This window comes from Amblyraja radiata, chromosome 7 (genome assembly GCF_010909765.2).
Source record: "Amblyraja radiata isolate CabotCenter1 chromosome 7, sAmbRad1.1.pri, whole genome shotgun sequence".
Taxonomy (NCBI): domain Eukaryota; kingdom Metazoa; phylum Chordata; class Chondrichthyes; order Rajiformes; family Rajidae; genus Amblyraja; species Amblyraja radiata.
The window spans coordinates 81,773,225-81,798,505 of NC_045962.1; the positions used below are offsets into that span (position 1 = coordinate 81,773,225).

At 46.6% G+C, this 25,281-nt stretch overlaps 1 protein-coding gene across 5 annotated transcripts in view; it reads right to left on the reverse strand.

Moving 5' to 3' along the window:
* Window positions 1–709: 709 nt before the first annotated feature.
* The window catches only part of bin1 (bridging integrator 1), a 136,974-nt gene continuing 112,402 nt past the window's right edge, over window positions 710–25,281 (reverse strand). For all 5 annotated transcript variants that reach the window (XM_033024855.1, XM_033024857.1, XM_033024856.1 and 2 more), the window contains 5 exons: window positions 16,949–17,020; window positions 8,618–8,689; window positions 5,119–5,235; window positions 3,668–3,769; window positions 710–1,185 (listed from right to left, as the gene is read on the reverse strand). In XM_033024855.1, coding sequence (XP_032880746.1) covers window positions 1,078–1,185; window positions 3,668–3,769; window positions 5,119–5,235; window positions 8,618–8,689; window positions 16,949–17,020 — 471 coding nt within the window. In that variant the 3' untranslated portion in view covers window positions 710–1,077. The remainder of the gene's footprint in view (window positions 1,186–3,667; window positions 3,770–5,118; window positions 5,236–8,617; window positions 8,690–16,948; window positions 17,021–25,281) is intronic.

Genomic DNA, 25,281 nt, shown 5'->3' on the forward strand with positions numbered 1-25,281 from the left:
CCCCCCCCCCTCACCCACCCATACTGGCTTAGACAAATGGAGGTCATGGGATTGCTCTGGTTCAAGAATCCATCCCAGACATTTACCATCATTTAATTCAGAAAACTCGCTGCTTCTTGCAAAGGAAGATTAAGGATAATGAACTGCTGGAACGAAGATAGACACAAAGTTCTGGAGCAACTTAGAGGGACAGGCAGCATCTCTGGAGAGAAGGAATGGGTGGCGTTTCGGGTCGAGGCACTTCGTCAGTGTGAAGAAGGGTCTCGACACGAAATGTCACCCCAGTCTGAAGAAGGGCCACGACCCGAACCGTTCTCTCCAGAGATGCAGCCTGTCCCGCTGAGCTACTCCAGCATTTTGTGTCTATCTTCGGTGCAAACCAGCATCTGCAGTTCCTTCCTGCACATCCCTTCCTCAGAATTACAACTGAGAGTGGGGTCGGACCACGGGGGGGGGGGGGGGGGGGGGGACATCCAGGGCAGTCTACGTTAAATATCTTCTCCCGATTTGCTGCTTCCCCTCCTCTCTCTCTCTCTCCACTCACAGAAGCACCAAAACCCATAGGAGCTGGCTTGCTTCAGTTTTAAACTGAGTTCCCCTCAAGTCAGACCTGACTGCCGAAGAGGACCACATGATCCAAAGATCACATCTAACCTATCACACCCCCCTTTTTGAAAATAAAACAACTTATTTTACAAACATAGGCTCATTTCTTCCACCTTTCACTTAGGCATCCATGATAGCTCGTACGTAAATATATTTGACTTTCTTTCACACTCAAATGATCACAATAGAATTCTCATGCAACAAATGTGAAACGGGAGCAAGTTGCCGGTTTCGTTATAAGACCTGGACACTTCCAGGGACCGACCAGATCTGCTCAGGAGCGTACGAACTGACTGACGAAAGCTCCGCGACCAGATTCAGTAAACATTGAACGCTAATGTACACAGTGGCAACAACTTCTGCGTTCCTGGAGGGGGAGTTTAGGGTAAATAGTTGCTCTGCTGCGGGGGGGGTTTCCGTGGGGGCTTCCTTCACCCGCACTGCGGTGGTCCTCCACGGGCAACCCGCTTTTCACTGAGGTCTCTCAGTGAAGTTCTCAGGGAAAACACGAGCAAATGACTTCAGATCTTTCTTCTGTGCCCAGTCAGCTTCCTTGATGCCCATGAGCCAGCCGTCGTCCTGCAAGAACAATTGCAAGGGTCCAGTGTTAGCAAGAGAGCCGATACAGGGACCAATGAGTCGGGTAAATTCCACAGTCATGGAAAATGCCCAGAGTAGTGGAATCGAGAACCATAGGACATAGGTTTAAGGTGAGGCGAGGCAAAGACTTAATAGGAACCCGAGAGGTTTTTTTAAAAAACTTTTCATCCATCTATTGATCTCTTAGAGTCATGGAGTCTTAGTGTGGAAACAGGCCCATAGGCCCAACTTGCCCACACCAGTCAACATGTCCCATCTACACTAGTCCCACCTGCCTGCGTTTGGCCCATATCCCTCTAACCTGTCTTATCCACGTAACTGTCTAAATGTTGCAATAGTAACTGCCTCAACTACCCCCTCCAACAGCTCGTTCCATACTCTCGCCACCCTTGGAATGGAAAATGTTACCCCTCATATTCCTATTAAATCTTCCCCCCTCGCCCTGAACCTGCGTCATCCAATTCTTGACTCCCCCACTCGGGACAAGAGACCCTATCAGATCTATTCCTCCCATGAATTTGTACACATTTTTTTTTTACACACAAAGGGTGGTGGGTATATGGAACGAGCTGCAGGAGGAGGTAGTTGAGGCAGGGACCATCATAGCCTTTAATGCACATTTGGACAGGTAAATGAATAGGATATGTTTAGAGGGTGATGGGCCAAATGCAGGCAGATGGGGCAAGTTGATCGGTGTGGGCAAGTTGGGCCAAAGGGCCTGTTTCCACGCTGTATGACTATGACAATATTAGGAACTTGTGCTTGGTACACAATGCATAGAATCAGAATCAGAATCACACTTTATTCGCCAAGCATGTTTTGCAACATACGAGGAATTTAATTTGGCCAGGTCAGTCATACAATTAAAAGCAACAAATCACTCAAAAACACATTTTAACATGAACATCCACCACAGTGACTCCTCCACATTCCTCACTGTGATGGAAGGCAAAATAAAGTTCAAGTCCTTCCTTTTGCTCTTCCTCGGTTACCTCCTTCGACTATGTTGAAGACCAGCTTTGACTAGCTTTGGGAAAATTGGCCACCGAATAGTGGAGAGTGAAGACGACCTCCTTCAATCTCCCTTCGACTAAGATGAAGACTGTCTACGACTACCTTCAACTACCTCTCTGCCTCAGAGGGCGGTGGAGGCAGGTTCTCTGGATGCTTTCAAGAGAGAGCTAGATAGGGCTCTTAAAAATAGCGGTGTCAGGGGATATGGGGAGAAGGCAGGAATGGGGTACTGATTGTGGATGATCAGCCATGATCACATTGAATGGCGGTGCTGGCTCGAAGGGCCAAATGGCCTACTCCTGCACCTATTGTCTATTGTCTACCCTCGATTACCTACGACTAACATGCCGACCTACGACCTAAACCTACGAGTAAAAAAAATATCGATTTTTTCCATGGCGACCTTTTTTTACTCGCGGGCATTTTTCAGCATGTTGAAAAATACGGCGAGACCTAGTTGAGGCCTTGAGTACGCGGGGACTACTCTCGAGCATGAAGGAGAGTTACAAAGACCTCCTACGACCTCGTGTCGACCATACTGCGAGTATGAGTCGAGGGCAAACTCGCCAGAACTCACGGGTTCAGGTCGCCCCAGTGGGACAGGCCCTTTAAACGTCAGATCCATTGATCCAGAGACTTGAGATCAAGTCCCAGCCTCCCGTTTAGATATTTTTCACGGCAGAGATAAATAAGATTCTTGATTAATACGGGTGTCAGGGGTTATGGGGAGGAGGCAGGAGAATGGTGGGGGGGGGGGGGGGAGAGATAGATCAGCCATGATTGAATGGCGGAGTAGACATGAATGGCCTAATTCTGATCCGATTACTTATGCAGAGAGGCTGTGAACGGCCCTTGCCAAAACACATCATGGGTCTTTTATCCAAAGAGCATGGAAGTTTTCTCCCCCATCCCTTGTGAGATCAATATTCATCCCTCATCCAAAATGAACAATCAAGTCATGATCACGATGCTCTATACAGGGTTCCATTGGGTCGATATTTGAGCAGCACGGTGGCGCAGCGGTAGAACTGCTGCCTTACAGCACCAGAGACCAGAGTTTGAACCCGACTACATTTACTGTTTGTAGGTTTTCCCAGTGACCTGCGTGGGTCTTCTCCGGGTGCTCCGGTTTCCTCCCACACTCCAAAAGACACACAGTTTTGTTGCCAAATTGGCTTCGGTAAAATTGTAAATCAGTGTGTGTGTGTGCGTGTGTGTGTGCGTGTGTTAGACAGTGTTAGCGTGCAGGGATCGCTGGTCGGCACAGCCTTGGTGGGCGGAAGGACGTGTTTCCGCACTATATCTCAAAACTAAACTCCATTTTGGATCAGCTCTCCATATGCGGCTCGTGTGGAATGAGGAAAGTACTACAAGGTAAGGCCCTGTCTATCACCTGTTGCTTGGTGAAATTGTGGCAGCTACAAGCACCATGTACAACACCACTCACCTGGTCTTCTGGGTTGTCATGGGGAATAACTAAGACAACATCGCCCGCTTTAAGGTTCAGCTCATCAGTGTCAGTCGCATTATAATCGTGCAGAGCCCGAACCTGTCACAAGAATAAATGAAGAGTTTCAACTCAACTGCAACGTCAATTCACCACAGCTTAATTAATTTGTACAATAAGGGCGGCACTGTGGTGCAACGGTAGAGTTGCTGCCTCACAGCGACAGAGACCCGGGTTCCATCTTGACTACTGGTGCTGTCTGGAAGGAGTTTGCACGTTCTCCCCGTGGGTTTTCTCCGAGATCTTCAGTTTCCTTCCACACTCCAAAGACGTACAGGTTTTGTAGGTTTATCGGCTTGGTATAAGTTAAAGCTCCTTAGTGTTAATATTACCAGCGGTCTGTTGCGGACTAACCACACTGATGCAACAGCCAAGGAGTCTCACTAAAGCCTCCATTACCGGAGGAGACAGAGGAAATTTGGCGTGTCTCAAATGACTCTGACAAACTTCAAAAGATGCACGATAACAATGACACCCCAGTGATATGAATATTGATTTCTCTACCTCCACGTAACCCTTGCATCCCCTCTCTCTCCGTCCCTCCCCCACCCAAGTCGTTGTACAATTTTCAAAGATGTCTTGTTGACCCTCATTGGCTGGAACCGGTTTTCACCTAAACCCACATCTAAAACAATGGCCTGTTCCCTTTATCATCTTTACTCTTTCGCATATCTTTCATTCATTCGGGTACCATGTAATCCCGTGCTACCTGCTCCATGGTCGGAAGATGTCGGCGACTAAACCGTCTCCCCACCTGGTTTGCCAGGTGAGGAGGGGGCTGTGGACCCCCATGAAGGACCAAAAACAAGACCTGTCAAAGGGTGGATGAGTTTTTAGCGAGCCAACGGCCATCCATACTTCAGTAGAAGTTGCGATCACTGTCGTACACAGCATTGTAAGGAATGATGGTCAAGCACACACACCAAAACCCTATACTTCCAGCGGTGGAAGTCCGCAGGAACTGGAGGACAGAGATGTGTGGTGCGTCCGTCACCGTTCCCGTTGGTAACCAGCGCCACAGCGTCGCTAATGTTTTCAACGATGATGATGATGGTCATTCATTCTACGTCTCTCTATAATCACCGTCTATATCTCTTATTTCCCTTTCCCCTGACTCTTAGTCTGAAGAAGGATCTCGACCTGAAAATGTCACCTATTCCTTATCTCCAGATGTGCTGCCTGAAACCGAAGATAGACATAAAAAGCTGCAGTAACTCAGTGGGACAAACAGCGCCTATCGAGAGAAGGACTAGGTGACTTTTCGGGTCGAGACCCTTTTTAAGACTGAGAGTCGGGGGAGTTACTCCAGGTTTTTGTGTCTGTCACTAGATCCTGACTATTGAATTATTAATACATTTATTAACTAGCGACTTAGTGAACCTCTCACCCACCTTAAACAGGAACCCAGGTGGCATATCATCCTCCTTTGCAGGGATAGTTTCGTACATAACATCATTGATGCTTTCTACAGAAGGCTCTATCACCACGGCTGGGACGGTATCCTTAGTCTGAAAAAACAACACCAAAAAGCAGGTTTTAACATCTTCCAAATCACAATAATGACACGATAGAACCTTATTTATCCCAGGAGCGAAATTGATCTCCCATCTGTCATAAAAACACAAAAGACATGAAATATGAAATTAAAGTGACGAGTGGAAAGGATTGGGGATATGCAAAGATTGGGAAGGGGGGGGGGGGGGGGGGGGGAAGAGATCAGTCGATCCCACGACAGAAGGTTCAATGGTTGGGTATTAATGGTGGAGTAGCAAGATGGATTCAACAGTGGCTGAATGGGAGATGCCAGAGAGTAATGGTGGATGGTTGTTTGTCAGGTTGGAGGCCAGTGACGAGTGGGGTGCCACAGGGATCTGTGTTGGGTCCACTGTTGTTTGTCATGTACATCAATGATCTGGACGATGGTGTGGTAAATTGGATTAGTAAGTATGCAGATGATACTAAGATAGGTGGGGTTGCCGGTAATGAAGTAGAGTTTCAAAGTCTACAGAGAGATTTATGCCAGTTGGAAGAGTGGGCTGAAAGATGGCAGATGGAGTTTAATGCTGATAAGTGTGAGGTGCTACATCTTGGCAGGACAAATCAAAATAGGACGTACATGGTAAATGGTAGGGAATTGAAGAATTAGGTGAACAGAGGGATCTGGGAATAACTGTGCACAGTTCCATGAAAGTGGAATCTCATGTAGATAGGGTGGTAAAGAAAGCTTTTGGTGTGCTGGCCTTTATAAATCAGAGCATTGAGTATAGAAGTTGGGATGTAATGTTAAAATTGTACAAGGCATTGGTGAGGCCAATTCTGGAGTATGGTGTACAATTTTGGTCGCCTAATTATAGGAAGGATGTCAACAAAATAGAGAGAGTACAGAGGAGATTTACTAGAATGTTGCCTGGGTTTCAGCAACTAAGTTACAGAGATAGGTTGAACAAGTTAGGGCTTTATTCTTTGGAGCGCAGAAGGTTAAGGGGGGACTTGATAGAGGTTTTTAAAATGATGAGAGGGATAGACAGAGTTGACGTGGAAAAGCTTTTCCCACTGAGAATAGGGAAGATTCAAACAAGGGGACATGACTTGAGAATTAAGGGACTGAAGTTTAGGGGTAACATGAGGGGGAACTTCTTTACTCAGAGAGTGGTAGCTGTGTGGAATGAGCTTCCAGTGAAGGTGGTGGAGGCAGGTTCGTTTTTATCATTTAAAAATAAATTGGATAGTTATATGGATGGGATAGGAATGGAGGGTTATGGTCTGAGCGCAGGTATATGGGACTAGGGGAGATTATGTGTTCGGCACGGACTAGAGGGGTCGAGATGGCCTGTTTCCGTGCTGTAATTGTTATATGGTTATATGGTTAAGGGGGAGAGGTTGTAAAGTTTGATAGCCACAGGGAAGAAGGATCTCCTGTGGCATTTTGATCTGCACCTTGGTGGAACCAAGTCTTTTAAAGTCTTCTAAATCACAATAGCACTGATCTTCAAGATTTAAAAAAATCTCAGTACACATAACAATAAACTGAACTAAACCGGATAGGCAACATCATTTATATAATGCGTTTAATCATCTTGCATTTATAATATAACATTTTAATTAAACGTCAAGCTGTTTCACGTGCCTACCAAATAGAATGCGACACTGAGATACACGATAGAAACTTAGATGTCTTCAAGAGAGAGTTAGATTTGGCTCTTAGGGCTAAAGGAATCAAGGGATATGGGGAAAAGGCAGGAACAGGGTACTGATTTTAGATGATCGGCCATGATCATATTGAATAGCTTTCAAGAGAGAGCTGGATAGGGCTCTTAATATGGGGAGAAGGCAGGAATGGGGTTCTGATTGGGAATGATCAGCCATGATCACATTGAATGGCGGTGCTGGCTTGAAGGGCCGAATGGCCTACTCCTGCACCTATTGACTATTGTCTATTGAATGGCAGTGCTGGCTCGAAGGGCTGAATGGCCTACTGCAGACCCTTTTTTTTCTCTATGTTTCCACGTTTCTATGAAGGGGAATACAAAAATAAGGAAGCACATTTTTTTTGATAAAAGGCATTACTCTATGTCTTAGGGCAGCACGGTGGCGCAGCAGTAGAGCTGCTGCCTTACTGCGTCAGAGACCCAGGTTCGATCCCAACCATGGGTGCTGTCGGTACAGAGCTTGTACGTTTTCCCCGTGATCTGCGTGGGTTTTATCCGAGATCATCGGTTTCCTCCCACACTCCAAAGACGTAGAGGTTGGCAGGTTAATTGGCTTGGGATAAATGTAAAATTGTCCCCAGTGTGTGTAGGATAGTGTTAATGTGCGGCGATTGCTGGTCGGTGGGGACTCGCTGGGCCGAAGGGCCTGTTTCCGCGCTGTATCTCTAGTGGGTTGGTGAGCACAAGGCTACACAAGTGACTGAAATTCAACATGGTTGCCAAGCTCTTTGGAACAACTAATTTGAAATGGAACAGATTTGAAATGGAAGTTCTCTCCCACTATCTCCCCCCTCCCCAAGCCTTTGACCATCCAAACCCTTGGGCACTTAAGTGTGGCCTTAATCGTATGAACACTAGAGGAAAAAAGCGAGTTTGGTATTCCAACTGCGCATGCCCAGGTCAAAGGTCACTATGAAATACTGCTTTCAAACTATGAAATTGTTGTATTTATTGTTAAAAGCTAAGATTATTTTGTCGTTTATTATTGCTTTATTATGCTTTGGTGAGTGAACGAGATCGTGCTCGTCCGTGGTCGGTGTCGGGCCCGGGTCTGTTGAGTTGCTGCTGGGCCTTCCCCGTCCCCATCCCGGGAATTAACCTTGTAAACCTACGCTGCACTCCCTCAATAGCAAGAATGTCCTTCCTCAAACTAGGGGACCAAAACTGCACACAATATTCTGTTTGCAAGAGTTCTTACAGGCCGATTTGAACATGATACAAAACCGATCCATTCGCCCAGGAAGGACAAATGCTTTGCTGCCTAGCCTAAACAGCAAAGGGGAAAGATACCAGACCAACCATAAGTTAACGGAAGATAAGACACAAAAAGTTGGATTAACTCGGCGGGACAGGCAGCATCTCTGGAGAGAAGGAATGGGTGGCGTTCCGGGTCGAGGCCGTTCTTCAGGCTGGTTAGGGATAAGGGAAGCGAGAGATATATACGATGATGCAGAGAGAGATAAAGAACGATGAGTGAAAGATATGCAAAAAAAAGTGACAATGATAAAGGAAACAGGCCATTGTCAGCTGTTTGTAAGGTGAAAACGAGAAGCCAGTGTGACTTGGGTGGGGGATGCAGAGAGAGAGAGAGAGAGAGAGAGAGAGAGAGAGAGGGAAGGTAACTGTGGTTTTAATGGCCCATTGTTGGATTTAAATGTGTGCAAGTAGAACAGGTTATTACCGTCACTGTTTGAGGTTCAGTTTGAGATTTCAGTCCCACATCTGCATACACTGGTTCAGCGTCTTCCTCCAACTAAAAGTGAAGAACAGGAATTAGAAGGAAAGCCAGCCTCCAAACAACGCCGCATATTCTTTCATAAGCACGTCATTAACTACGATTGTGCAGTGTTTATTATTTGTTTCCTGGTCCCGCTTCTCATAAGTTCATAGGTGCTAGAAGCAGAATTAGACCATTCGGCCCATCAAGTCTACTCCGCAAGATAGGAGGGAGAGATAGATCAGCCATGATTGAATGGTGGAGTAGACTTGATGGGCCGCATGGCCCAATTCTGCTCCTGTCACCTATGAGCTTTTGATAACCACACTGGGGGAGCAGTGCAGTCAGGCATAACCTTTTAAAATGCATCCTGCTATCAAAGGAGTACCTAGATGTCCCACACGTGTTCCTCAGGGAGTTCCTCGTCGGCTCTCTAATATTTGAGTGGAAGATGAGATTTAAAGCATACATCAGATAACAAAAATCAGAACTAACCAAAAAATGTGGTAAATAACCCTGTAGTTCAGATAGTGTCAACAGAGAACTAATTAATGATTTGTGTCAACAGCCATTCGCCCACATTTCATGCATTTCTCTGCATAGAAACATTAACAGACTGGTGTGTATTTATCTACAACATTTTCACGTCAAGAGAGATAATTGTCATGTGTCCCAGATAGGACAATGACATTTTCTGCCTTTCTGTCCTGATTTTTTCCAAAAGACATTAGGCTTTTACAGATACAGTTTGGAGATGGGCCCTGCTGCCTACCAAGTCCGCGCCGACCACCAATCACCCCCAGCAAACTAGTTCTATCCTGCACAATGGGGACAGTTTTACCAAAGGCATTTCACCTACACCTACAAACTTGGACATCTTTGATATATGGGCGGAAACCAGAGCACCCCTGAGAAAACCCAAACGGTCACAGGGAGAACGTACAAACTCAGTACGTTTGGTTCCCAGGAGTCTTTTAAGTTCCTGGGAACCATCATCTCCAAGGACCTTAAATGGGAGGCTACCATCGACTTCAGTCAAAAAGGCACAACAGAGGATGTACTTCCTGCGGCAGCTGAGGAAGCACAATCTGCCACAGGCAATGATGGTCCAATTCTACAAGGCCATCGTAGAGTCTGTTCTCACCTTCTCCATCATGGTCTGGTTTGGCTCAGCCACCAAGCACGACACCTGGAGGCTGCAGCGAATCGTCCGATCAGCTGAGAAGTTTATTGGCTGCAACCTTCCCTCCATTGATGAACTGTACACTGCAAGGGCCAGGAAGTGAGCGGGCAAGATCATCTCTGACCCCTCTCACCCTGGCCACAAACTCTTTGAATCACTTCCCTCTGGGAGGCGACTCCGGACTGTCAAAGCTGCCACAGCCAGACATAAAAACAGCTTTTTTCCACAAGTAATAGCTCGACTCAAAAAACAAATATTTTGCTCTGGTACTTTATTTAATTCACATGTTAATCAATAATGTTTTCTTATTAATGTTTAATGTTTTATGTGTCAACCCTAACTGTCACTGTATGTCATGCTGTCACTTGCGGGCAGAGCACCAAGGCAAATTCCTTGTATGTGAATACTTGGCCAATAAACTTATTCATTCATTCATTCAAACGCACCTGTAGTCAGAATTGAACTATGTCTCTGGTGCTGTAAGGCAGCAACTCTACCGCTGCGCCACCCTGCTGCCCTCGCCGTATATTCATTTGTTCATGAATGTTGCTGCCAAGGGCAATCAGATTGCTCATTAAAATTTGGTAGTCATTGAGGGCATTTATGTGGGCAGAAAACCGTGGGCAGTGGGCAGGTGCTATAGACCTGCACGGGAAGGTAGATGCTCCCACCCCCCCGAGTCTCGGGCAGATGGGGCTCGTCAGCCTGGGAAGGCAGTCCATCTAGGAGCGGGGAAACTCTGATTTAAAACCTCCACTGCCTTGTGGCCAGATCCAGTCATGGAAAAGGCTCCAGGAGTAAACCTCAAGAGAATCCGGAGTCGGAGCCCCTAAGGCAGTTCGTCGTTGTCTACAACCTCGCGCTGGCAGCTCCTGCGACGGCGCTGGTGCCAAACTGTAACTGCCCTGCTGTTCCTTTGGATCGATCAGCAACGTGGAGAGGGGGGACGTACTGCATGGGTAACAGCCTGTCCTCCATAGGACATCGCCCAGGCTTGCATCCGACCAGGATGCATCACCCATGGTCAGTCATGACCGAGGGGGGCTTACAAGGGCCACTAGCCCTGCCTCTAGCATGTCCAATTAAGAATGAGTAATTTAGTTGATGTAAAGAGTCATCGCCAGGAGTGGATAAGAACGACAGAGTTCCTTCCCTCATTGAAACCCAAGAAATTAAGTGCTCATTAAAATCCATAGATTGCAGATTTAATTAACTGAATTTAAATTTCCTTTCCTCTGAGATAGGATCCGATCTTATGTCTCTGGGATGAAATCTCTGGCCCATCCCCTGTGTATCTCACTTCTGCCATTAGCAGCTAGCCGCAGCCAATCTAGCTGGTATGTTCCTTGCATTAGAGCAGTCCCACACCGCCGCAGCAGAGGCGGTTATGGTGCAATTTTACGAGACAGCTGTTGAGCCACAGCTGGAATGTTGCGCGCAGATGTTGTCACCACCCTGAGAGGGAAAGATGAGGTCACCCCCCCCCCCCCCCCCCCTAGGGTGCAGAAGAGATTTACCAGATGGTGCCTGGGTTGGAGTGTTTCAATGGATCAGAGTCTGAAGAAGAGTCACGGTGGCGCAGCGGCAGAGTTGCTGCCTTACAGTGAATGCAGCGCCGGAGCCCCGGTTCGATCCCGACTACGAGTGCTGTCTGTACGGAGTTTGTCCGTTCTCCCCGTGACCTGCGTGGGTTTCCCCCAAGATCTTCAGTTTCCTCCCACACTCCAAAGACGTACAGGTTTTTTTTTAGATTAATTGGCTTGGTAAATGTAAAATAATTGTCCCTAGTGGGTGTAGGATGGTGTTAATGTGCGGGGTTCGCAGGTCGGCGCGGACCCGGTGGGCCAAAGAGCCCGTTTCCATGCTGTGTCTCTGGACTCTAAGAGTCCCAAGATACAGCACGGAAACTAACAGTCCTGACCCAGTCAGTCAGTTTAATTTTATTGTCACGTGTACAGAGGTACAGTGAAAAGTGACCCAAAACATCACACATCTTTTTTCTCCGCAGATGCTGCCTGACCTGCTGAGTTACACCAGCACTTTGTGTCTATAGCCATATAACCATATAACAATTACAGCACGGAAACAGGCCATCTCGGCCCTTCTAGTCCGTGCCGAACACTTATTCTCCCCTAGTCCCATCTACCTGCACTCAGACCATAACCCTCCATTCCTTTCCCGTCCATATGCCTATCCAATTTATTTTTAAATGATAAAATCGAACCTGCCTCCACCACTTCCACTGGAAGCTCATTCCACACAGCTAACACTGGTCACTGGTTAATTGGCCTGGTGTAAAATACATTTAATTGTCCCTAGTGTGTGTAGGATGGCGTTAGTGTATGGGGATTGCTGGTCGCTGTGGACTCGGTGTTTCCATGTTTCAGCATGTTTTCATGCTGTATCTTGAAAATAAACTAAACATCTCCTTCCTCTGTGTAAAGAAGTTCCCTCTCATGTTACCCCTAAACTTCTGTCCCTTAATTCTCAAGTCGTGTCCTCTTGTTTGAATCTTCCCTACTATCTAGAGCCTATCTAGAGTCTGGATAAGCTAGGTTTGTTTTTCTTGGTGCTGGAGCCTGGGAAAAAGGGTGGTGAGCTGCACAGATAGGGTTGATAGTGGAAACTTATATAGAGTTGTCAAAAACACTAGAGGGCATAGATTTAGGGTAGGGGGACAAGACCCACTGAGTTACTCCAGCATGTTGGGTCTATTTATGGCTAATTCCCACTTTAAGCTTCATTTTTACTGACAAAATCCTTATTGTGAAATATTGCCACTGATGGACCAACACTGGTCACTGGTGAATCTACACCTCGAGTGCGAGGTTGGTTTCAGTTAAGAATACAAAGGAAGCTGGTTCTGAAAAGACAGACTAATACCTGGAAGAGCAGTGGTGGCGCAGCGGTAGAGTTGCTGCCTCACAGCGCCAGAGACCCGGGTTCGATCCCGACTATGGGTGCTGTCTGTACGGAGTTTGCACATTCCCCCTCTGACCTGCGTGGGTTTTCTCCGGGTGCTCCGGTTTCCCCCCCACACTCCAAAGGCGTACGGGTTTGCAGGCTAATTGTCTTCCAGTTGGCTTCCAAATTGTCCCCAGTTTTAGTTTTATCGATACAGCCCGGAAACAGGCTCATTAGCCCACCGAGTCCGCACCGACCAGCGATCCCCGCACATTTACACTATCATAGAAACATAGAAAATAGGTGCAGGAGTAGGCCATTCGGCCCTTCGAGCCTGCACCGCCATTCGATATGATCATGGCTGATCATCCAACTCAGTATCCTGTACCTGCCTTCTCTCTATATCCCCTGATCCCTTTAGCCACAAGGGCCACAACTAATTCCCTCTAAAAAATATAGCCAATGAACTGGCCTCAACTACCTTCGGTGGCAGAGAATTCCACAGATTCACCACTCTCTGTGTAAAAAATGATTTTCTCATCTCGGTCCTAAAAGACTTCCCTCTTATCCTTAAACTGTGACCCCTTGTTCTGGACTTCCCCAACATCGGGAATAATCTCCCTGCATCTAGCCTGTCCAACCCCTTAAGAATTTTGTAAGTTTCTATAAGATCCCCCCTCAATCTTCTAAATTCTAGCGAGTACAAGCCGAGTCTATCCAGTCTTTCTTCATCCTACACACACACACTAGAGAAAATGTACACTTATCCCCAGCCAATTAACCTACAAACCTGGGGAGTGTGGGAGGAAACCGAAGATCTCAGAGAAAATCCACGCAGGTCACGGGGAGAACGTACAAACTCCGTACAGACATCGCCCGTAGTCGGGATTGAACCCGGGTCTCCGGCGTTGCATTCGCTGTAAGGCAGCAACTCTACCGTTGCGCCACCAGGCCGCCCAGTGTGTGTAGGATAGTGTTGGTGTGCATGGATCGCTGGTCGGCGCTGACTCGGTGGGCCGAAGGGCCTGTTTCCACGCTGTATCTCTAAACTAAACTAAGCAGACAGTCTTAGGAGGGGAGGTTAAGCTTGTATGATCTGGAGATTAGAAGTTGCGGGGGGATTTGAGTGATACATACAAGAACCTGAGAAATCTTGATAGGGTCAATGTGGAGTTGCTCCTTGTGAACAAATCTAGAATTATGGTTTTTTTTTTAAATAAGGGGACAATAGATGCAGGAGTAGGCCATTCGGCCCATCGAGCCAGCACCGCCATTCAATGTGATCATGACTGATCATCCACAATCAGTAACCCGATCCTGCCTTCTCCACATATCCCTTGACTCCGCTTTCTATAAGAGCTCTATCCGACTCTCTTGAAAGCATCCAGAGAATTGGCTGCCACTGGCTTCTGAGGCAGAGAATTCCACAGATTCCCAAAGCTCTGGGTGAAAAGGTTTTTCCCCATCTCCGTTCTAAATGGCTTACCCTTTATTCTTAAACTGTGGCCCCTGGTTCTGCACTCCCCCAACACGGGGAACATGTTTCCTGCCTCTAGCATGACCAATCCCTTAATAATCTTATATGTTTCAATAAGATCCCCTCTCATCCGTCTAACTTCCAGTGCATACAAGCCCACTCGCTCCATTCTTTCAACATATGACAGTCCCCCAATCCCGGGAATTAACCTCGTGATCAGTCATCAATGAGGCAAACTTTCTGTAGATAGTGAACTTTTGGAATTCTTTCTCAATGAGCATAAGTGGAGGAACCTCTTGAGACACAAGGACAAAGATATGCCAGTTAATGGGCATCTGACATTTAGGTTACACTCACATCAACCATTATCTTATTGAATGGCAGAGGAGCGAGTGGCTTCCTGTTAATTTTGTATTTACAGGTTTTACTTCAGTTACAAGTTTAGTTTCGTTTAGAGATACAGCACGGAAAAAGGCCCTTCAGCCTTACCGAGTATGCACCGACCAGCAATCTGCGCACATTACTACCATCCCACGCACACTAGGGACAATCTACACTTACACCAAGCCCATTAACCTACAAATCTGTACGTCTTTGGAGTGTAGGAGGAAACCGAAGATCTCGGAGAAAACCCATGCGGTCACGGGGAGAATGTACAAACTCCGTACAGACAGCACCTGTAGTCGGGATGGAATCTGGGTCTCTGGTACTTCAAGTGCTGTAAGGCAGCAACTCTACCGCTGCGCCACAGTTGCCGCTCTTATTTAAGTTATAGTGGCCCTCTGTCTATAGGTTTAGTGCTCAACTTATAGACGGAGATTACCAGAGGTTACCAGAAACCCATTTGTTCATAAGTTCATAAGTAATAGGTGCAGAATGAGGCCATTCAGCCCATCAAGGCCCATTCTATCTTTCTCTCTTAACCCTATTCCTATGCCTTCTCCCCATAACCCCTGACACCGTACTAATCAAGAATCTATCTATCTCTGCCTTAAAAATATCCACAGCCTTCCGTGGCAATGAATTCCACAGATTTGCCACCCTGTTATCAGTATGCAGCCAGTTTTGAAAGGTTGCCTATTTACAGGTTACAAGCTCAGTGTTGTAAGTTCTCCAAGGACCTACTCAACTCAAATTCACAAGTGTGATCAACAAAACAATCACCAAATGTCATTCTATGGGTAGCATGCACCGTAGAGGGTGGCACGGTGGCGCAGAGGTAATAATAATAATAATAATAATGGATGGGATTTATATAGCGCCTTTCTAATACTCAAGGCGCTTTACATCGCATTATTCATTCACTCCTCAGTCACACTCGGTGGTGGTAAGCTACTTCTGTAGCCACAGCTGCCCTGGGGCAGACTGACGGAAGCGTGGCTGCCAATCTGCGCCTACGGCCCCTCCGACCACCACCAATCACTCACACACATTCACACACATTCACACACAGGCAAAGGTGGGTGAAGTGTCTTGCCCAAGGACACAACGACAGTATGCACTCCAAGCGGGATTCGAACCGGCTACCTTCCGGTTGCCAGCCGAACACTTAGCCCATTGTGCCATCTGTCGTCCCAATATATACAGATAGAGCTGCTGCCTTACAACACCAGAGACCAGGGTTCGATCGTGACTACGGGTGCTCTCTCTATGGAGTTTGAACGTTCTCCCCGTGACCGTGTGGGTTTTCTCCGGGAAGTCCAGTTTCTTCCCACACTTCAAAGATGCACATGTTCATAAGGATAATTGGCTTTGGTAAAGAATAGATATTGCCCCTAGTGTGTGTAGGATTGTGCTAGTGTACCGGGTGATCGCTGGACGGCACGGACTCAGCGGGCCAAAGGGCCTGTTACCGGGCTGTATCTCTAAAGTAAACACCAAATCACAGCCAAACTTGATCACCCTGGTGGGGAAACAGTTATGTTTATAGAGATACCTGAAGTAAAAGAGCAAAATAATCCCCTAAACTCCATAGGATCCACCTTAAGAGTAGATAATTTAGGTTAGTTTAGAGCAGTGATTCCCAACCTGGGGCCATATGGCAAATTTCAGGGGGGCCAAAGAAAAATTTGGGGATTTAGGGGGCCACAGGTTCAATGAAGGGGGCCACTGAGCTACCACCCTGTTGCCTCCTAAATTTCAGTTCTAATAAATTTAAATCTATGTAGTTGAAATATATTTTTAATGTATGATTATAAATGGTTGTTTTATTGAACCCACAAAATATTTTTGATGTTTGTGGAATAGAATGAAAGAGAATATATGTGCAATTAATAGACACTGATATTTTTATGGAAGGTATTATAATATTGAAGTACTTTTTTTCCGCTAATAATGTCAGGGGGGTACAGAAAAATTAAAAGACCCCAAGGGGGCCATGAGCTAAAAAAGGTTGAGAACCATTGGTTTAGAGATACAGCCCATCGGCTCATTGAGACCGCACCAAGCAGCGATCCCCGCCCATTAACGCTATCCTATCCTATCCTATCCTAGGGGCAATTTTTACATTTATACCAAGCCAATTAACCTACAAGCCTCTACGTCTTTGGAGTGTGGGAGGAAACAGGAGAAAATCCACGCGGGTCACGGGGAGAACATACAGACTCTGTACAGACGGCACCCGCAGTCAGGATCAAGCCCGGGTAACTGGCTCTGTGTGGCAGCAACTCTTTAAGAGCTCTATCTAACTGCTGCCACACAGAGCCAATAAGATTAAATCCTATACTCTTACCGTAGTAGAACCAGCACAGATTTCTGCTGCTTTCTCCACAACTTCAGTGTTGACGTATTCTGGTTCCACCGTCTGCAAGAAAATCAAACAGATTAACAGGTTTGTTCAACCAAAAAAATCATAGCCGCGTCACGGCCAGCAATGAGACCTTAAAGCCTCGGATCAGGGCCGGCGTATAAACAGTGACAGTGCGACACGTCAAGGGTCATACAAGTCACAAGACGGATCCCCTTCCCCCAACTTGCATTGCACATTGGCCTCTAACAGTCAGAGTTTGAGTACATAAGTTGGGAGGTCATGTTGCAGTTATACAAGCCGTCGGTGAGGCTGCATTTAGGATGTGATGTTCAGTTCTGGACAGCATGTTCATACTTCTATGACATCCGATACCAGCCTTTTTTCAAGGGTCATTTACAAAAGCACGGCGCCTGGGAAAACAGGGCTGTTTACAGTCACATCTTTGAAATATTTGTCCTTTGGGTAAAATGCAAGGTGGTTAGCTTGCATGCCAAATCAGCCCATTCCCTAAAGAGTAATGGAAGTTAGTGTCATTATATCCAGCACTTACCAACACTGGAAGTTAGAAGGATGAGACAGGATTTTATTGAAACATATAAGATTATTAAGGGATTGGACACGCTAGAGGCAGGAAACGTGTTCCCAATGTTGGGGGAGTCCAGAACCAAGGGCCACTGTTTAAGAATAAAGGGTTGGCCATTATTAGAACGGAGAGGAGGAAAAACTTTTTCACCCAGAGAGTTGTGAATTTGTGGAATTCTCTGCCTCAGAAGGAGGGGGAGGCTAATTCTCTAGATGCTTTCAAGAGATAGTTAGATAGAGCTCTTAAAGATAGCAGAGTCAACGGATATGGGGTGAAGGCAGGAACTGAATGTGGATGATCAGCCATGATCACTGTGAATGGCGGTGCTGGCTCGAAGGGCCAAATGGCCTACTCCTGCACCTATTGTCTATAACACTGTGGATTTTCCCCTGACTAAATCAGCTCAAAACCCGACTTGGCTACTACACACGTATTGGCGAATTTCAAGTGGCATAAATGTTTGATATTGAGTCATAATTTGACTGAGGGAGACATGGTGATGTCAATAATTAGAGAAAAAACAACCCACTTACTCATTATCGTCTCATGATCTTATACACCTCTTTAAGATCATGAGAAGAATAGATTGGGTAGATGCACAGTCTCATGCCCAAAGTAGGTGAATCGAGGACCAGAGGACATAAGTTTAAGGTGAAGGGGAAAATAATCTGGGAATCTGTGGGGTGACTTTTTCACACAAAATGTGGTAGGCGTATGGAACAGGCTGCCAGGAGGTAGTTGAGGCAGGGACTATCCCAACATTCAAGAAACAGGTACATGGAGAGGACAGGTTTGGAGGGATATGGACCAAATGCAGGCAGGTGGGACTAGTGTAGATGGGACAGGCCGAATGGCCCGTTTCCACACTGTATGACTAGTCAGTGCAAGTCCTGTCCACAGCTGGTATTCTGCACCAAGAGTCTCAGCTCCCAACTTCAAATCCACACAATAGACAATAGGTGCAGGAGTAGGCCATTCGGCCCTTCGAGCCAGCACCGCCATTCAATGTGATCATGGCTGATCATCCACAATCAGTACCCCGTTCCTGCCTTCTCCCCATATCCCCTGACTCCGCTATCTTCAAGAGCCCTATCTAGCTCTCTCTTGAAAGTATCCAGAGAACCGGCCTCCACCGCCCTCAGGAGGCAGAGAATTCCACAGACTCACAACTCTGTGTGAAAAAGTGCTTCCTCATCTCCGTTCTAAATGGCTTACCCCGTATTCTCAACAGCCTCCAAAAGGTGTAGGTCAGGACTATACGGAATATTCTCCACTTTCCTGGATGTGGCACTTCAACAATAAAGAAACGTGACGCCCTCCAGGACAGTTCAGAGCTCAGAGGTTAAGTGGTCTACTCTTCTCCCTGCCTTGTTAAACCAGTTTAATCCATGCCTCAAGTATTAAGAATCGCCTTTCCAAAAATCGCTTAAAATCTTGAGCTCTTTTTAAAAAATCCATTCCTGGTGTTGAACCCAAGTAGCTCCATCACCACCGAAAAGCCAAGACAGGGAACCTCCATTTTGTGCTACAATATTGACATCAGTTGAGTATTTATGTGCTTCTTAGCAGCAGGAGATAAAAATGTCCCTCCAGCACTTGTTACATTCCAGGAGAAGCCAGCAATCTTGGAATATTTTCACAGCTACCCCACCTACGTATGTAACAATATCCAATTACAAACTTATCCACCACTCCCAACGATTCTCAGAAATAATTAGTAAATCAAGGGTTGCCAACTGTCCCGTATTAGCCGGGACATCCTGTATTTTGGGCTGAATTGGTTTGTCCCGTACGGGACCGCCCTTGTCCCGTATTTGACTGCTACTACTCGGGCGAGGGGACTGTCGGGTCAGAGCGCCGCGTCCGGCCTCGCCTCACCCGTCCCGACGTAGTGCAGCCTGTGGAGTGCCGCAGCAGCCACTCGCCTGTGGGCCTGTCGTTGGGCAGCCTGGCCAGCTGTCTGACCTTCGCTTATCGCCGACACCACCACCCCTCCTTCTCATGTCTGATCATCGGTTCATGAGTTGGATGGGATGCTGGACTTTTTACCAAAGACTGTCTCTAGTGTCTAGGATGGTGATCGCTGGTCAGCTTGGACATGGTGGGCCAAACGGCCTGTTTCCGCGCAGTCTAAAGTCTAAAAGTCTATACAGCTGCTTTTAAACTGTGCTGTTCTCGGCCATTGGATGGATCTGCTGAGCAAGTAGCGTTCAAAAATAACCAAAGATGACACAAGCTGTGGAGAGACAGGTCAGCACAGAAACACTGATCTTGGCATTATGCCACGGATCTAGGCTGCTGCAACATCAAGATTTTATCGTTAGTTTGGAGACAGAGCCTGAAGCCAATTAACCTACAAAACTGTACGTCTTTGGAGTGTGGGTGGGGGTGGGGGGGGAAGGGAACTGGAGCACCCGGGGAAAACCCACCGGGTCACCGGGAGAACATGCAAACTCCATGCAGACAGCGCCCGTGGTCAGGATCGAACCTGGGTCTCTGGTGATGGAAGTCAGCTACTCTACCGCTGCACCACCGTGCCACCCCTGGTATCAACCACATAAACCCAACACCACCCGCTTTCGTCCCACCAAACCTAACCACCACTTTCCAAGCAAGCGGCATTATTCGGGTAACGTCTTTACTGGGGTTACCTTCCACTAAACATTATTCATGTTTTTCCCTTCATCATGTATCTGCACCACTATCCATCTCGTTGGTGATGCTCGGACTATCTTTGATTGGAATTAGCTGGCTTTAACCTTGCACCAAACGTTATTCGCTTATCATCATGTATCTAAACACTGCCAACGGCTCGATTGTAAGCATGCATTGTCTTTCCGCTGACTGGTTAGCACGCAACAAAATTTTTCACTGTACCTCGGTACACGTGACAATCAACTAAACTGAACTGGGAATGGCTAGATTGCAATCGTTCAAATGTATTGTCACATACACCAATTAAGGTACAGCGATTTTTGCGTTACCATACAGCCAAACTAAGTGAAAAGCAACAATACATACAGCCACGTAAATTTAACATAAACATCCACCACAGGTTAATTCCCGGGATGGCGGGACTGTCATATGCTGAGAGAATGGAGCAGCTGGGCTTGTACACTCTGGATTTTAGAAGGATGAGAGGTGTTCTCATTGAAACATATAATATTGCTAATGGTTTGGACACGCTAGAGGCAGGAAACATGTTCCCGATGTTGGGGGAGTCCAGAACCAGGTGCCGCAGTTTAAGAATAAGGAGTAAGCCATTTAGAACGGAGATGAGGAAACACATTTTCTCACACAGAGTTGTGACTTTGTGGAATTCTGTCTCCAGAGGGTGGTGCAGGCCGGTTCTCTGGAAACTTTCAAGAGAGAGCTAGATAGGGCTCTTAAAGATAGCGGAGTCAGGGGATATGGGGAGAAGGCAGGAACGGGGTACAGATTGAGGGTGATCAGCCATGATCACATTGAATGGCGGTGCTGGCTCGAAGGGCCGTATGGCCTACTCCTGCACCTATTGTCTATTGTCTAATCCACATTTGTCATTCCGCCGACTGGTTAGCATGCAACAAAGCTTTTCACTGTACCTCGGCACATGTGACAATAAACTAAACTACTCGATTATAATTAGTGCAACAAAAAGTGAACCATTTTTCTTCCTGACCGAGATGCATTGAGGATAAATTAATTTTTCAATCCCAAGCTTTTTTTCTGGACTACAGAACTCAGTTTAACATGAATTAACATGATGAATGGGCACTGGTTATTCTTAAAACAATGGTAAAACAAGAAACATGCAGGCGGTGAATGCCAAGTTGTAAACAAATGCCAATTAAATTGGAAAAGGCACCAATTACTGTTAGAAGGCTCAAAACATTTTAAACAAGGGAGTTCCAGTTTTTTTTGTGACACACTTCGGGAGAGAGAGAAAAAAAAAATATGAATAAAACATTATGAAGTACTGTCACATACAGGAAGCAATGTCACCATTTAGTAAAAGTTCCCACAACACAGCAAAGGTGATAATGATCAACTGCATTTTTCAGGGACAAATATTGGCGTGAATAAAGGCAGCAGTCTGCAAGATATTGCGGCGAATTGTAGACGCAGCCCTGCCCATCACACAAACCAACCTCCCCTCCATTGACTCCATTTACACGTTGCCCTGGCAAGGCCAGCAGAATAATCAAGGACGAGTCAGAGGAGTTAAGACAGAGATAGATAGATTATTGATTAGTAAGGGGGTCAGGGGTTTTGGGAAGAAGGCAGGAAAATGGGGTTAGGAGGGAGAGATAGATCAGCCATGATTGAAGCGCAGAGTATATTTGATGGGCCGAATGGCATAATTCAGCTCCTTTCACTTATGACCTTATGAGTCGCTACCTGGCCACTCCCTCTTCTCACCTCTCCCGTTGGGCAAAAGGTGCAGAAACTGAAAACGCACACCTCCAGATTCAGGGACATTTTCTTCCCCGCTGTTACCAGCGAACTGAACCATCCTACCACAACCAGAGAGCAGTCCTGAACTACCATCTACCTCATTGGGACTACCTTCAATCGGACTTTACCTTGCACTAAACATTATTCCCTCATTAAGTATCTGTACACTGTGAACAGCTCGATTGTAATCATGTATTGCCTTTCCGCTGATTGGTTGGCACGCAACAAAGGCTTTTCACTGTACCTCGGTACACGTGACAATAAACTGAAACTGAACTGCAACCGATAACTGTTCCGACAAAGGGTCGCAGGGATGGCTCGCTGAGGCAGCAACTTTCCACGGCCGTTACCCCGACCCTGCTTAATGTTGCCAGCTTTTCACATTCCAAGCAGCAGTTTTGTGATGTTACGAGCGTGGAGAGGAGCATGTATGAAACCAGACGAGGACTCAATTTAACGTCCCATCTGGGAATTAAAAGCCAGATGATAAACGAATGCTGCAAAGGCATCGTCAGCTGCGGTGTTTGTGCTGAAGTCTCTGGAGTGCGATTTACACACATGATCCTCTGACTCAGCAAGAGTTCCAAGCAATGACCCACAACCTCAACACAGAAATAGTTACTCGCTTCCAGCTGTAACCTGAACCAGACTAAGCATCAGTTCACAAGTAGACTAAAATGCTGGAGAAACTCAGTGGGTGAGGCAGCATCTATGGAGTGAAGGAAATGGGCAACGTTTCAGACTGATGAAGGGTCTCGACCCGAAACTTTGCCTATTTCCTTCGCTCCATAGATGCTGCCTCACCCGCTGAGTTTCTCCAGCATTTTTGTCTACCTTCGATTTTCCAGCATCTGCATTTCCCTCTTAAACATAGGTTCAGTAGTGATAAGAGCAGAATTATGCCATTCGGCCCATCAAGTCTACTCCGCCATTCAATCACGGCTGATCTATCGCTCCCGCTCAGCCCCATACTCTCATGTTCTTAAGATCATTAAGTGATAGGAGCAGAATTATGCCATTCGGCCATGGCTTCATGGAGTAATAGTGTGAAAACAGGCCCTTTGGCCCAACTCTCCCACACTGGCCAACAATATCCCAGCTACCCTAGTCCCACTTGCCTGCGCTTGGTCCATAACCATCCAAACCTGTCCTATCTATGTATCTGTCCAACTGTTTCTTAAATGATGGGATAGTCCATCAAGATTACTCCGCCATTCAATCAGGGCCGATCTATCTTTCCCTCTCAACCCCATTCTCTCCTGTTCTTAAGATCATTAAGCAATAGGAGCAGATTTTGGCCATTCGGCCCATCAAGCTGACTCCGCCATTCAATCAAGGCTGATCTACCTCACCTAACTCCATTCTCCTGCCTTCGGCCCGTAACCTCCGACGCCGATTGTGGAGAGGTAAAGTGTGAGTCTTTGGCTCAAGAGGCTGAGGCAAGGAGGCTATCAGCAGCAGATGGGAGAAGGTGGTTCCATCAGCTCTGGGAGTGTGTCTCATTATTTTATTATTCATTTGGCTGCGGTAGTAATGGCAGGCAAGTTGTTGCAGTGTGTCTCATGCAGGATGTGGGAAGTCAGGGACACCGTTATGTTGCTAACGTCATAACAAACATCCGTCACAAAGCGTGATAGCATGAAGTATACAACATTTAGTATTTCAAGGGGACCAGAATATAAAAACAGGAATTAACCTACAAACCTGTATGCATTTGGAGTGTGGGAGGAAACCGAAGATCTCGGAGAAAACCCACACAGGTCATGGGGAGAATGTACAAACTCCTTACAGACAGCACCCGTAGTCGGGATCGAACCCGGGTCTCTGGCGCCGTAAGGCAGTAGCTCTACCGCTGCACCACCGTGACACCCACAATTGAGACAATACTCAGCATTTAGTAATAAATAAGTTTAATGACTAATGTGTTTTAAGTTCTTTAAAATCTGTTAAATTTAGTCGGGCTTGGGGACCACTGCACTATTTTATTCTGTGAACATTCCAGGAATGAGTGGGTTAGCATATGATGAGCGTTTGACAGCACTAGGCCGCTACTCGCAGGAGTTTAGAAAGCTGAGGGAGGACCTCGTTGAAACTTACAGAATAATGACAGGCATAGATAGAGTGGATGTGGAAAGGATGTTTCCACTGGTGGGAGAGTCTAGGACCAGAGGTCATAGCCTCAGAATTAAAGAGCCCTCTTTTAGAAAGGAGGTGAGGAGGAACTTCTTTAGTCAGAGGGTGGTGAATCTGTGGAATTCATTGCCACAGGGGGCTGTGGATGCCGTCAGTGGATATTTTTAAGGCAGGGATAGACACATTCTTAATTACAACGGGTGTCAAGGGTTATGGGGAGAAGGCAGGAAAATGGGATTTGGAGACAGAAGTCAGCCATGATTGAATGGCGGAGTAGACTCGATGGACCGAATGGCCTAATTATACTCCTATAACTTGTACACATGCTAATTGTGTTTATCAGAAGAATGATTTGATTTACTTTTGGATTTCCACTAGTCAGTACATTTGTAGAGGGGAGGTTAAGAGGGGCCAGCTGAGTAACTCCAGCTTTCAAAATATGTTACCGATTCTGAGGCAGTCACGGTGGCGCAGCGGTAGAGTTGCTGCCTTGCAGCGAATGCAGCGCTGGAGACCCGGGTTCAATCCCGACTACGGGTGCTGTCTGTACGGAGTTTGTACGTTCTCCACGTGACCTGCATGGGTTTTCCCTTTGATCTTTGGTTTCCTCCCACACTCTAAAGACGTACAGGTTTGTTGGTTAGTTAATTGGTGAATGTAAAAATTGTCTCTAATGAGTGTAGGGTGGTGTTGATGTGCGGGGATCGCTGGTCGGGCGCAGATTTGGTGGGCCGGATGGCCTGTTTCCGCGCTGTATCTCTAAAACTAAAACAAAAAAGGTGCAGGAGTAGGCCCTTCGGCCCTTCGAGCCAGCACCGCCATTCAATATGATCATGGTTGATCATCCACAATCAGTACCCCGTTCTTGCTTTCTCCCCCATATCCCTTGATTCCTTAAGCCCCCAGAGCTAAATCTAATTCCCTTGAAAACTGTGTGTGTCAATCTGGGGTTAACCTTGTGTTTCCCCACTGCAAGAATAAAGGCAAGTCTCCTTTCATGATGCCCAAAAGGTTTTACAGTCAACAAAACACTTCAGGAATGCACAATGAGCCAAGTTCCAGCACACAAACCTCTTCAAAGCGGAACAGAAAGAATATGCAAAAGAAGTGCGCATACGAACACTAATTTCCATCAAGTTTCCACCTTCTGGCCCAAACTGTG